The sequence below is a fragment of the Tachypleus tridentatus genome, chromosome 10, assembly GCF_004210375.1.
Source record: "Tachypleus tridentatus isolate NWPU-2018 chromosome 10, ASM421037v1, whole genome shotgun sequence".
Lineage (NCBI taxonomy): Eukaryota > Metazoa > Arthropoda > Merostomata > Xiphosura > Limulidae > Tachypleus > Tachypleus tridentatus.
The window spans coordinates 40,911,007-40,926,596 of record NC_134834.1 but is presented as its reverse complement, the minus strand read 5'-3'; the positions used below and the strand labels follow the sequence as shown (position 1 = coordinate 40,926,596).

The following is a 15,590-nucleotide window of genomic DNA, read 5'->3' as shown; positions in this document are numbered from 1 at the left end:
CAGGAAATGTATTTTTTGAACCTGTCAATTAGATGTCATTCATTGTTACTCAATCATCTTTCAATATTTGTTGGATTCCTTTCATATGTATAAACCATACAAAAGTTTACATTGTGATTTATAATCTTTGAGCACATTCCCAAGCATATATTTTACTGGTAAAATAGCATACTTACAAAACTTAACAGCACCTACATCTAAATATTAAATTCTTTTTTAAAAAAGTAAGTTATATTTCCCATCATAATGCAAATTAAATTATACTACCCATAAGGAAAAATTTTGTTAATTTCAAACCCTGTATGTATAAGTTAATTAATTTAAAAAGTTGCAGTAATGTTATAATACTGATTAAAAGTTTATTCATTAAAAAATCTATGATTTATAAGCAAGTAGCAGTGCAACTTTTTTCCAAGAGTAAAAGATTTGTATCTTAGTCAATAAAAACAAAACAGGTTAATTTAATTCACAAACTGCAAGAATTTCTTGTCTTTAACTCATCATATTAAAGTTCATTCAACTTTAAATTAAAAGCTTTGATATAAATTAGTCACATAACTTTCAATTATTAAAAGTACACTTCTAATTGTACTCTACATACCTAGAATGAACAAAATTTGAGAACTACAAAAAAACCACAATTTTACCTTAAAAGCCACATTTTTCACTGGAAGGGTAAATTTGTTACGTTGTCCTAGTTCCGATACTAGATTAATAAACCTGCAGGAACAAAAGAAGGTTTTATGAAATTCCTAACAAAATATAAATTTGAGGAAAAACAATACAACTATGTTTCAAAAATACATCATTTATTATTACCATGTTTTTGCCAGTAAATCACGGTCATAATAAATGATGAATTTATGAAACATACAATTGTCTTGTTTTTTTCTCAATTCTGTAATTACAGAATTTCACTTAGCATTGATGGTTTCAAGCATCAATTATATAAGAACTTTATTTCAAATTCCTTGATAAAGAAAGTATCTGAGGAATTTTAGCACAAACATTACATTATTATTTAATTTATTTAATGATTATTTAGTTTTCATAACAAGTGTTAAAAGTTAATTATTTTAAAATTGATAATCATGACAAGTTTCATTATGTAACTCCTCACAAGACATACAATATATGTGCAGTTTAATTCTTGATAACAAGAAACCCACTTGAAACTAAAATGTATCTCAGAACAGCTGGTATGGGTATTAACACTTTTATTGATAAGCAGAGAACAATGTTTCAACCTTCCTAGGTCATCTTCAGGTTAACATCTGAGATACATGTAGTTTAATTGTTGTGTTAGGCTTTTTCTAATATTGTTGGCATCAGTAGATGCAACTTCAAAAAGTACATTAGTGAACATTAAAATGAAAAAGGTGAAGTCAATTTAGCTGTAACAGATAATTTCTAAAGTGAGTTTCACACTTTGGATTGCAACAACAGAGATAAAGAATAATAATTTGTCTTATCAAAGGGTGTTCTAAGGTTAACGTAACCCATCTGCATGAACTCTGAAAAAAATGAGACAATTACATGAAACTCTGGATATAAATGTGGTAACAAACACTTCTAATGGTGATTTTGAAGTGAGTTTCACAACCTGTATTGTAACAACAGAGAAAGAAAAGAAGAATTCATCTTGTCAACTGAGTTCTAAAGTAATTGAACCAGCCTGTGAACATTTAACAAGAAAGAGAGAACTACTTAAAGCTATAGATTCAACTGTGGTGAAATATAGTGTAACAAACTTTTGTACATACATTTGACTTGTTTCAAATATATTATTTTAAAACAAGTGAATTTTGTGCTGTTCATTTACTGTTGAAATTTACTGCTAACAAGACACCTATTGTAAGAAATTAGCCGTATAAAAAATCTTACAGGCTGTCATATCATCTTCAATCAACCCGTTTTCACAAGTCATGGTTGGTCCATAATCTGCTTGAAGAAATTGTTCACTCACACAAGTAGTAGTAGATGTTAAATGAGTGAGTGAGTTCTTAGTTTGTAAGGAAAGAGAAGGAAGTTCTTTAAAGATTGCAAATCTTGTTAAATTGAAAAATGAAAACATGTCTGATATGTTTACTGCTGAGGAAGTGAATCAAGATTCACAAGTGCAAATGTGTTCTGGAAGTTAGTATGAAATTTTAAAAATTAATACTAAATATACACTTAAGATAATCCTTCACTTGTATTATTAATGGTAACATAGTAATTATATTTTCTTTACAAATATTTCTTATAATGCCTAACCTTGACACCTCACTTTTAATTTTAATCTTTAATACCAACAACTATCCTTCTATATTCAAAATTACCTTATTAAAGCCATAGAATACAGGAGACTAATGTCACCAGCTTGACAGTTAGTCCCTTCCTGTTCAGCCAACTGATCTTGGATCTGAGCTCTTACCAATGCAACGGTTGCATCAATCCCAACAGGAATTTTAGGGTGGGATCTGAAATGTCATTTTAGATTTAAAGCACTGAAAAATAAATTTGATAAAAATACCAAAAAACTTAACATTTACAAAAAGACTGAAGTTGTTACATGATTTACCCTTATCCATGGAGCTGACATGAATATAAAAAGTCAATAAATTACAATGGCCTATGAAGTAAATAATTACTTGTACTAAAGTACATTACAGTACTGGGATGGCTTTAAAAAGTGAGTTAGTGAGCATCAGTGGTCTGATACTGGCAAAGTTACTGGTTCTGAGAGTAGTCTTCTTACTAAAACAATTCTCAAGCTTGTGGTTTAAATTAATCAGTGATTAAAAAATGTCTACATACAAATTACTTAACATTTGACCACATAGTTTACAGCAATACATTCAATAGTTGCATTAGATTTAAAAGATTTACTGTGGCAACATGTTGTATACTCGGCTGCAGAAAATGTAATATCCAATACATAGCAAAATTTCAAAGTTTTTGGAAAAAAAAAAGGAAATAGAAATACTCAACTTTCTGCTATCAAAACTTTATTTCTCCAAAGCATATGTTTAAAAATTTTCACATGCAGCCCAAAGAATTCTTAAAATATGAGAAACTTTGAGCATTCTTAGCAACACTTGGTTGAATTTCATATAAAATAGAATAAAGAATTTTGTGGATTTAGGAGACTGTGCATGCCTTACTCAACCTGGAGAAATGGAATTCATCTAGTTTGGAAATATGAACACTTATCCTCAGTCCCCACCTATGTGGGCAAGGTAAATTTCACTTGCACCTAGAATTATTATGAGGACGTGAAACATGTTCAACCAAAGATCTAGGACAGGTCCACTCTGCATTCAAAATTGTAAATAGATCCTCTTACATGAAAAATGTATTAAATCCACAAAGATCAAAAAGAAAGGCCATGCTCAGCTAAACTAGAAAGCCAAGCATTAACTCTGAACCAGAATTACAAGTAGTGCTGCCATGTAGGTTGGTGTCACTCCTATCTACATCAGTGAAAAATATCCAGAAGCCCCAACTTTGCTCTCTTTTTCAAGAGAGGAGGAATTCACTCAAACACTCTGAAGGAAAAGCCTCTGTCCATCTGGATAGATGGTGTGATAAAGATACCTTAGCTCCACTAGTGCCTGGAGAAGCTCTGAGGAACAGTGTTCTGGAAACAGTGCAACAGGTGACAAAAGTTTTCTAAATTTTTAAAAGCAAACCAAGCCCAATTTATTCAATCCAGTGATTGGTAGGAATGGGCACAATCACCTTCAGCTTTACTCTGAATAGTCAATGAGTAGCAGTCTAGCATAACCTGTATAAAGTACATTGCATTACTGGTTGCTAGTGCATAATTGGTTTGCCAAATGCACACCTGCCTAGGCAACACTTTCTATAAAGTCAGCTCCTGCAAAGTAGCAAAGAAAATACTCACCCCTGAATATAATCTAGCTACAAGAAATAGGTGAAAATCTTCACAGGAAGAAGAGACAAGCTTGTTAAATTTAAATAACCTATCTAACAGTTTTGAACATAGAATTTTCAATGATGAAATAATAGTATTACTTAACTGGAACTGATAAATTATAATATTTGTTACTTTTTAAACTTAATGCATTTAAACATTATTTAGAATTTCAAAAAATATAACTGAACATACAGTGTTCTATTTGTACACATTTCCTACTATAATTTTAAAGAACTGGATTACCACACACTGAAAGTAAATTATTTCATGCTCTGCAACTTCACCTTCCATGAATATAATAAAATCTTTCACCACTGAAAACTTAAAAATAATTGCATTAAAACATTTTTGTTTACATATTAATATATAAATTTATATGCAAAAACGGCTCGTTTGGGCTGAGAAAACACTTTACATAGAAGAGCGAACAACGTTTCGACCTTCTTGGGTCATCGTCAGGTTCACAAAGAAAGAGGTAACTGACCGGAAGCTGACCACATGTTTGAAAGGGGGTTGTGTAACTGTGTGTCGAAATGTAGAGGGCGGTATTAGATATTTGAATATATAATTTTATTTATTATATTAATATAGGTATAAAGGCGTTCCTTTATATTGGTTTATTTTGGGTTTAAGTTGTTGTATAAGTAAGGCTTCTTTAATTTTACGTTTGTTTATGTTTGTTTCTTTATTTAGTATTTGAGTGTTTTCTATGGTTATGTTGTGTTTATTTGACTTGCAGTGTTCAAAACGTGTGAAGGTGACTTTTATGTTCTTTGAATCTGGTTTCCATTTTCTACTTGTTTCTCCAATATAGAAGTCGTGGCAGTTATCACATTGTATTTTATAAATAATGTTGGTGTGGTGTTTGTCAGTGTAGTTTTACATAGTATAGACCTCAGTTTTGTGCCAGGTTTTGAATAAATTTGGTATTAATTGGAATGTCATATTTTGTTACTAATTTTGCCAAATGTTGGTTATTTGTTTGCTGATGTCGGAATATATGGTATACAGCAGTATATGGTTTCGTGGTTTTGATTCGTGAGCTGTATTTACTTTAGTTGGTTGATTTTGCTTTCTGTGTAGGTGTGTGCGTATAATGTTTTCTACGGTTTGTGGAGGAAACTTATTGATGTTGGTGAAGTATTGTTTTATTTTGTCTAATTCATCGTTAATTTTATCTGGTGAGCATAGTTTTATGGCTGTGTTTATTTGGTTTCTTAGCATGTTGAGTTTTGTTTTGTTTCATGTGCTGAGTCCCAAGGAATGTATAGTCCAGTATGGGTGATTTTTCGGTGGATTTCTGTTTGAAATTGTGTATCAGTTCTTGTAATTTTGAGGTTAAGAAATGATATTTGATTGTTTTCTTCCTGTTCACATGTGAAGTTGATGTTGGGATGTATAGAGTTAATGTGATTGAAAAATTAAGTATGTGTTCTGTAGATTTGAATCCCAAGAACCGTGTCATCTACATATCTATACCAGTATAGTGGTGGATGTAATGCTGTGTTAATTGCTTGTGTTTCAACTTGTGTCATAAAAATATTGGCTAGAACTGGTGATACTGGGTTGCCCATGCTTAGGCCGTTTGTTTGTATATAGTTTTGGTTGTTGAACATGAAGTTTGTCTTTATCGTGGTGAATTCTATGAGGGTTGCCTACTGGTTACTGGGAATTTCTATAGTTGGGTTAGGGTCTCGGATATAGAGTTCTAAGGCTATCTTGCAGGCTTCAGTGGTTGGAACTTCTGTAAAGAGGGATATAACATCGAAACTGGCCATTAAGGCTTTATGATTAAGTTGATTTAGATTAGACTTGAAATTAAAAGAGTCTTTGATAAATGAGCTGGCTGATGTTACATATTTGGAGAATGCCCATGCTATGTATTTACCAAGGTTGTAATTAAACGATTCATATGTGGACATTATTGGTCGTAATGGACAATCTGGTTTATGAAGTTTGGGGATGCCGTATATTTGCGGTGTGCGTGAGTCGGTTTTACGTAGGTAGGAATAAAGTGTTTGTGAAATTGTGTTGGCTTTTTTCATTTATAGTAGTAATTTGTTCAGTTGCGTCTCGTGTGTCTTTGTTGGATTTGTGTGTATTGTTTTAAATACGTTGTTCGCTCTTCTATGTAAAGTGTTTTCTCAGCCCAAACGAGCCGTTTTTGCATATAAATTTCTCAACAAGTGGGTTTTTCGTCATCACTGATTAATATATAAATTTGTTAACCAAAAAACTAAAATTGTTAAAATTTCCTCTACAAAAATCATTTGGTAAGCCACAGACAAAAATTCCAAATTTTGTCAACAATTTAACCAATTACTACCTGTTATTTTAAACTGCATACAAATCGTTTTTGTTTGCTTTTTCATGTTCTGCCAGTTATCATCAAAATCACCATCGAAAAATACAATAAAAACAAAAGTAATATTATTTTAATAACTAATTAGGCTAACTAAAAAGTTTACAATGATATTTATCAATACATAACTGTCACAAGAGAAATTACAATTTGTCCTTAAAACATGCTTCATTTTGTAACATTAATTCTGTGAATGTCAACATTTTCCTTATTTGAAAATGAAATAACTTAGATACACACCTCTCCACATAGCTGACAGTCACTGCAAAAATGATTTATGTACACACTAAGCCTTTCAAATACCTTTCAATCTTACAAATGTGACAAGTATTGTACTAGACTATGATAAAATCAGCACAGGAGGGAAGGCATCCTCCACACACAGAAGACCCCATAAGCACTTCATGTATCCTTTGTGTATAGCAGGATGTTAAAGTGCACACCTTTTTAAAGAGTTACATTCATAATTTAATTAAACAAGTTTATTATCAATAGATATCAATGAAATGTGACATAAAACAAATATATAATTCAAAATTTCAAATTCTCAATTCCAAATGGAAAGACCTAGGTTCTATATCTTGACTTGTGTGTGTCATATGAGGCACCACCCCTGATTTTTTTATTTTCAATTTTCTCTATTCACTTCTAAAGCTGTCAAAGAGACAAATCAGCTGGAAGTTTAAATTATAAAAACTGAAAGATAAGAATATAAAAAAGAAACTCCTACCTTCTTAAATTACTAAGGTATAAATGAATGTCTGACAACCACTATTGAGGATCCTCTCAGCTTAACATAGTTCGAATTTGTGTAGCTATACTACGCCCTTCTTATATAGACATTTTTATAACCAATAAATAGATATTTTTGTTTCCTACAAATATCTTCAAAATATTTCCTTTTAGTATGTATTTCGAAACCACTAATATTAAACTGTTCAAGTGTCACCATTATTCTTGAGCTTCAAGTAACTAAAATAATTGTTATAACTTACTTGTAGCTCAATTAGAAAGCCAATTAACAGCTGTTTCAGTACACTGTATATTTTGTATGTAATAATGTTTTGTTTTCTAACTTTAACATTCAAAATAAGTATTTAAAACACTTTAGACTACCACTGTCACTACCAAAATACAGACCTACAGTGCAAGTGCATTTGTTTGTTTATAGCAAAAAACGTGAATTCCTAAAGCACCATATCTTACAGCATATAAGACACTTTTTTTCCTGAAAAAAAGTATCTAAAAATAATTCCGCATCTAACATATGAAGTTAAAGAAAATGAATCTTTCAATTTTGCCCCCACATAAGCTAAATTCTACTTAGTCTTTCCCTAGACAACGTACAGATTAAAATATGAAAACAATTAGCCTCCACAAAAATATATGATTAGTTTTATAATTACCCAAAATAAGAGCTAAATATATAAGTGGATTTATAATAAATAAAAATAGGTGAGTAGTTCACCAGGTTCTTCAGCTAAGCAATAAATGTTTTCAAGTTCTCATGAACACTACTGTATACTATAGTTCATATATGCACACACACACAAAAGACACCCTGAATTTTTTCCTTACTATCACATCATGCCAGTACAGTTTACCTCCTGGGGACAAGGATATCCACAATGAACATCTATGGAAGTATGGCTGTTTTCTGAAGAATAGTTTATTACTTATGGTTCCTTACCTTAGAGACACTAATGGTGAATTTTGCTCTATTTTGTTTTATAGAACAATAGTTGTTTTTTTTTGCTATTTACTTCACTGTTTCACTGGACATTTTTTCTTATTATGCAAAGTTGATTCAGTATGTTTCATTGGCATTAATTTTCTTGATGTAAAGATTTCATATTTTATGTTTGATATTTGGAGTAACATCAAATGCTTTGAAACACTCAAATGTCTTTTTCCTAAATATTCTTTGCTAAAACATGAGTGCTTCTTACAGGCCTATGCATCCTATACACTGTGAAACACAGTAAGTACTAAATTATTGTTTTATTAAGTATATTTTATTATGAATGTAACTGAAATTTCAATATCAAAAACTGATTATATTATAAAAGAAAAACAAAAAAATAAAATTTAAATTTATACAGTCAATACTGTAGCACACTATGAGCACAATGGGTTTCAGTAATTCATTCCTATTATGCTTGCTACTTGACCATTTGTTTACATACAGTTGTCCAGCTATAATAAATATAAATACAACTATAATCTTTCAGCATACTCTGAAATAATACAACTGCAGCTATAAATCATAAAATAAAATAAACCCAGATTAAAAATGTATGTTAATTTTGGCTATAAAAATAAATAGTATGTAACTGTCTGCTACAATATAAAGTTATTCTTAAAAGAAAAAGGTAATTTAGATTTATTTCATATTTTTCAAGTCTTCCTTTTATCCTGCATTGAAGATTTCACTACAGTTAGTATTATGAGAGTGAAAATAACAGATAAAAAACAAAGTTTCACTAAAAATATTACTTAGGATGTTTTAGAGGATATGTAAATAAGTAAAAAAACAGATGAATTTTTTATCAGTAATAGGGATATCACATTGCACTTAAGAATATCCAGAGTTTGAATTAAACTGACTCAATAAATTCACAGAAAAATCTTTAATTAAAATTCTTTATAAAAAAAAATATGTTTTATTGAGGTAGGGGGGGCAAAATTTTAATATTTAATAAAAAAAACTTAAGAAAATCCATGAACATACACTTAGCAAAATTTGGAATTCTAATAAACATTATTATGTATAGCATCATGCAAACTGGGATAGAGAAATCACAAATGCCATTCTCGTAAGGTTAACAAAAGATCATTCTTGATAATGGAAAAGATATACCTAAAATGTAGGTGGAAAGGGCAGGAGATTTTATGGATAGTTGAATATCCACCTGAAATAAATTTTCAGGTAAGGAAAATGTTAACTTTGAAAAGCTACTCACTTTCTTATAGAACTAGTAGTTAGAATTTCACATTAACAAAGTGAACGCTTTTCCTACCAGATACAGCATCAAAGAGGAAAAATTCAGGTGTGGGACTTAGTGGAGCATCACCATGTTAAAAACTTGCATCCATATTATACAGAGAATGTTCTTTGCCTAACAGAGGTGGTAGAACAAAGGTACAACCAACAGAAGTATCTGCGTGATGTTAAGAGTCACATAGGTGGGTGGAATGTAAAGACTACTCAACAAGTCTTTATATCTCAAAAATATATTTAACAAAACATTTATGTGTAGTGTAGTTGGGGTAAGAAATTGCACAGTAATGAAGAAACACTTATTTGAAATCTGTACCAAAATAAGTAAGTGCAGGAAAGAATCACTCCACATCAGATGATTTTTTATCCCAACCAGTAAAAGTGAAAGAAGACAGTTCAAGAAAGGAAAGGATTCCCATAGCAAGAAAATAAGATGTCAACTGTTATTAAGGAAACAGTAAAAGGAAGGTAAAAAAAAACTGCCTGACTAATACAAAGAAGGTGATGAATGAAGGTTAGACTAACTGCAAAGAGTAAAAGAGAGAGAGAGAGAGAGAAAGGAAGGTGACTGGAGAAAACATCCAATCACCCTCCCAGACAGTCTTGGCAAAGAAGGAACAATCTGGGTTGATTGATTGATTGATTGATTTAGTGTTTTATGGCACAAAGCAGCGAGGCTATCTGCGCCAGACATTCGGTAAAAATGTAAAAAATAAATAAAAAAATAAATAAATGTAGTAATAGACATAAATGGAAATGAAGGTAAAACAAAAAAGTATAAAACCAATGTTGACACCTAGTCTACAATGTTAAGATAGAAGTCAGATTATAAGAAGTTGTAAGGTATTTACTCTAGCAAAAAGGTAATGATCATAACCCCCCAGGAAGACTAACAGGTAAGTTCAAGAATCACCGTCAATCACCTGAAGTTGGCCTTTCCAGTCCTGGTTCCTGGTTATGTGTCATAGCAGCTATTATCAAAATGTAAAAGAATAAAAGTTTTAAAAGACACTCCGCAAAATCGTAATAATGAGTTGCCAAATGTCCAGTAAAAAGATAAAAGTCAAGTAAATGGAGTAAAATTTGTAAAAGTAATTAAAGATAAAAGCAAAACGGCAATTAAAACAGAAAATGGCGTAAAAACCAATGTTGACATCCAGTCAACAAAGTTGTAAAGAACTACCTGTAGCAGAATGGTAATGATCATAACCCGCCAGGAAGACTAACAGGTAAGTATAAAAACCACCGTCAGTCACCTGTAGTTGGTCTTTCCAGTCCTGGTTCCGGGATATGAGTCAATATGGCCAGTACTAAAAAGTTAAGTAGTAAAAGTGTGAAGTGATATGCAGCAAAAGTATAATAACAACTCGCCAGGACGACTAACGAGTAGTTCAAACGGATAGTTCAAACAGTAGCGTTAGTCACCTGAAGTTGGCCTTTCCAGTCCTGGTGTCGAGTTATTTAATGTTCTGGCCATTGTCCAATGTCAAATTGAAGGAGAGAGATTAAAACTGTAAAAAAGGAACCACAATTATAAAGGTGTAATGAATAAATATGCAACACTTAAATGAGATTAAAAAGATTAATGGCCATTAAAAAATTAAAAACATTATCAAGGTGGACAGAGTCACCATCACCAATAACTCTGTCCAACGTTACAGACTGACCCTGGGAAAAAATATGTTCAAAATATTGCCGTCGTTGAGAATTGTAACGATGGCAAGAAAGTGAAACGTGGCTGATAGTGATTTGAGTGTTACACAAACTACACATTGGTGCATCAGTTCCAGATAAAAGAAAATGATGAGTTAAAAAACTGTGACCAATGCGTAGCCTAGTGAGAACAACTTCCTCCTTCCGAACTTTTCGGAAGCTAGATGGCCAAAGTCCAATTTTGGGTTGGATTTGAAAAAGTTTGTTGTCACGTTGCTCACTCCAAGTGGACTGCCAGCTGGCACGGAGCCGAGCCTTGAAGACAACACCATAGTCCATGTACGGAATAGGCATAGGAGTGATGGTGGATGTTTAGATCCCAGAGAAGGTAACCAGATAGAACAGAACCTTCCCTGGGAGGTCCCCTCACCACGTACAGGAATCCACACCGAGGGGAAACAGTCTGGGAATAAATCAATCTGTCTCTGCAGTAAAGAGTGCAAGCAATGGCTAAATCAACCAGAAATGTTAGAGTAAGATAACCAAGTAAGAAAGAGAAGAAAATACATCTTCAGAAAACGATGGCTATGGAATAGATGGCCAAAGATTCAAATGGAATGAAAGGGGGCATATGGGAAGCCAGAGAACTAAATAGAGGTTCCAGTCCAGAAGTAGACTGAAACAAGTTGTTGAAGATGTCTTTAAAAATCAGAGAAAGAAAATGGCCAGGGAATAGATGAAACATCATTGAAAAACACATCAAAATATATTGGAGAAATATCAACTCACAGCATCCATTGCCAGAGATACACATTCATGGGCTGTAATAAGAAAAATTGAAACATAGTAGTGAGAGAAGATGTAAAGGTGAAAAAACTGATCCTGGAACATAACAGGCCAGTAACCAAATATGTGGTAATCACAGGTCTTAAAAAGAAAGTGCAGTGTCAAAAAACAGAGGTCCTGATGGTCAATGATTCCCTGTCAGTGCACGTGAAGCTGTAAGAATGGATCATAACAAGATTACCAGACAAACGAGGATGCAAGCATACAGAGCAGCCAACATCTTGGGGGCAGAGAGAGCACTCCTCTGGAAACCATACTTAGAAAGAATACAGATGTCCAGAATTGTATTCCACCTGGACAGAAAGGTATTTGTAAAAAAATGTTAGTCTAGGCAAAGTGAGAGAAGATAAATGCCCATAGTCATAAGAGACTGACTGAACCATAACAATAACAAAAGGTAAAGAGATGGAGAGAGAAAGAGACACAATAGAAAGCTGTGGATCTTCAATAATCAGCCAGAGTCCAATGATAAGGATGTATAAGGGTGTATCACAGAACTACATGTCTAAAAGACGTGAAGGAGAACATAAACCCCACAATGCAAACATGTTGTAAACACACTTTAAAAATATAATATCAAAAACAAATACAAGTTAGATTACCATAAAAATGTTTAAGTAGAAAGCTACACGTGGGCCACAAGCACTACACCTGCTGTGGAAAAACAAACCTTGATCACTTTAAATCCACAAACACACTGCTGACTCAATGGAGTACTTATTTAAGGAAATCAGATTAGTGTGTAAGAAAAAAAGGACTTGGAGAGCTTTACCAACCAAGTAAAAAAAGTATACCTCCCAAATGAATAGGGAGATTTTAGCCAAGGATAACCTTTAGATTGGAAAAAAAGGTGCCAGACATCCATATAGTAATGGAAATGTAAGCACAACAAATGTTTTATCCCTATGAACACTTTCATGGCTTGACTGAATGTGTACAAGACTTTAGCCAACCTGAATGGTAGGACCTTAAGTTACCTAACCATTGTGGACAAAATGTAATGTGAAAATAGGCATTTGAAACATTGACCCTAGTCTTATACAGGATGGCCATAAGTCCCTAACCACCCATATATCTTATGTATCCAGTGTATCTGTGTGCTGTCCCTCATTCTCGCTGCATAATATTATTTGACGCCATGTTCTGCAAGACATTTTCCTCAACATAGCAGGGGTTATTGTTCCAAACGCCACGGTAACAGCTGCCTTTAACTCATCATTAGTATTATTGAATATAGCATAATAACATATGGATGGGTAGGGATTTACGGGCCACCCTGTACATTCCAGGAAAGAAGACCCACCTCTGAATAATAAACCATTCGTCAGAAACTGTGGAATGGTAAGAAATTGTTTCAAATGCAATTAGAATAAAGAGAGGTCACAAAGTGCTCATCTGTTTGAGAATAACAAAAGATAGGAATAAAACTTCATTGATTTTTTCATCTTTTCTACCCATCACACAAAACACCTTTATTTTTACTAAGAAACTATAATCTTTAAAAATATACTATTAATTTCTTGATTTTTTAAATGTTTCCCTTGACCTATTCTGTTTAGTTTTTTTACAGGCATTGGTTGCCACCTTTTTATGACCATTTACTAATGTAACACAACTTTGAAAACAGCTACAAGAAAGTTTATAATAGGATTGGATAGATAAAAAAAAATCAAACTTTTCACATTAAAGTAGTGTAAATAAAGTGGTTTGAGCATTAGTTTGTTTCTGTTGGAATGCTTCTAGTCAGATCTCCTGTACAACTGGGATTTTTTTTTATAGATTCTTTAAACATTCTTTCAATTTGTAAAAGTTTTTGTGTATTAAAACCAGAAACATTTTCTTTGAAGACATCAGAGAAGTTTAGTTGGGCAAAGTAAGTACAGCAGACAACAGAAAAAATATTCTGATGACCCAAATTTTTATTTATTAAATATTATTTCTATGTTCATTCCACTCAAACAACATACATAATTAAATTTGCTAACTGATTACTAATTATTACTAGTGGTAATTGTGATTAAAACATTGCTGCCTTTATTCTGATAGCAAACATGTTTTTATTACTTGATTAACAGTTTATTTGATTTACACCAAGGTTAAACAGAGATAACTGAAATTTTAATAATAAACAATTTGTCAACCAGGCTGTTGGTTCAACAGTAACAAGACATCAAATTGGAAGCACGTTTGCAAAAATATTCTTTTTTTTTCCCATTCTGCAAAGTATTCAATAGGCAACTGACAAAAGATGTCTATAACAGTAAACTAGCTAAAAACAGGAAGATTAATCCCATAAAAGAATAATAAATTAATGTAACTGCAGAGATGCCATCCATTACGATTTGAGCGTAATCATTACGATTTTGGTGTATACATTACGACTATACGCTCATACAGACAAATAGTACGACTTGTTGCAACTCCCAAATTATTATATATTATATAGGCCTATACAACAAAATGATACATTGTTCCCCCAGGACTTGAAAGGTGTGAAAAGAAAATTTCTAGTGAGATGCAAGTAAATTTTGATAATAAATAAAAGACATAGTCCAAATGGCTACTTGCAATAATCATGTTTGTGCTTGAAATAATAAAAAATATTTGTATCTCCAACTTCTACCAATAGTTTGAGTGCAGTGCTTCTCCATACTGAGTACGTGGGGGAATCCATAGTTACGTCATCAGTGCTTGTCAGCCAATCAGCACTCGCATAGATGGGTATTTCTCGTTTTCTAAGTGGGATAGAAACACCAATGCGATCGTTCACAAGATGGAAAAAAAAAGAGGCCTCGTTCACCAGATTGTCTTGTTACTGGCAAATCTAAAATGACTAAAACTGTGAATCAAAAATTTAGGAAAGAGTATAGTGCAAAATATCCGGTCATTGCATCAAAAGTCAGTGACAGTCATGCATTTTGTACAGTTTGTCACATCAATTTTTCTGTGGCGCGTGGCGGGATAAACTTTTGTTCCAGACATACAAAATCAGCATCTCACCAACAAAAGGCTGAGGCGAAGACAAATACGATGCAGATAATGACATTTATGAGTAAGAATTCAGAATATGAAACCATAAATGCAGAAATGATATTCACGCAATTCATCATTGCTCATAATTTACCCCTAGCTGTAGCCGATCATGCAGGACATCTATTCAGAAAAATGTTCCCAGACTCTTGATGTAGCAAAAAAATATGGCTGTGCTAAAACTAAAACTACAGCCATTCTACAAATGTTGGGTTGTGAAGATGACAAAATGATTTCAAGCATACTTACTAACAATGTTTACAGTTTAGCCACAGATGGATCCACAGACATGGATAACTCAAAACTGTATCCAGTGGTTGTATGTTATCTGTACGGGCTCTGTCTACAATCATTACACTCAGTCATTTGAAATAGTTGGCATCTCTGTAACTGATTAATGAGCCAATTGATTAATCAATTAGCACACTCCACCAGTTCTACAGGAAATATTATGTATCAGAAAGTATAAAACCCATTAAGGTTTGCTTTAGTGAAATATATCTGTGTGCATGTGTGTGCTGTGGTATCATATATATCATGAGCCTTTTTACTGTTTTTAACATGTTGACTGCCAAGTATTTCAGCTGCTACAATACAACTCTAATGCTTCTTCATTTTGTAACTTTTTTCGTGATGCCATTTTGGATCGAAAGTGAAACAATTTGTAAGTAGGTCAAATGCATGTATGGTGCTGACATCTAGCGTTGAAATTAGGTATTATTGAAAACCAATTAACTCGTCCTCCATGGCACTATGTTACCGATCGGCTTGGACGA

General features: G+C 32.7%; 1 protein-coding gene across 3 annotated transcripts in view; it reads right to left on the bottom strand.

Moving 5' to 3' along the window:
* Nucleotides 1-15,590, bottom strand: part of LOC143229127 (uncharacterized) — a 77,940-nt gene that overhangs the window by 42,660 nt on the left and 19,690 nt on the right. For 2 of the 3 annotated variants that reach the window (XM_076460995.1, XM_076460997.1), the window contains exons 3-4: nt 2,322-2,462; nt 648-720 (exon numbers count right to left, since the gene is read on the bottom strand). In XM_076460995.1, the coding sequence (XP_076317110.1) occupies nt 648-720; nt 2,322-2,462 (214 nt within the window). The remainder of the gene's footprint in view (nt 1-647; nt 721-2,321; nt 2,463-15,590) is intronic. The other variant, XM_076460996.1, reaches the window with a different exon arrangement.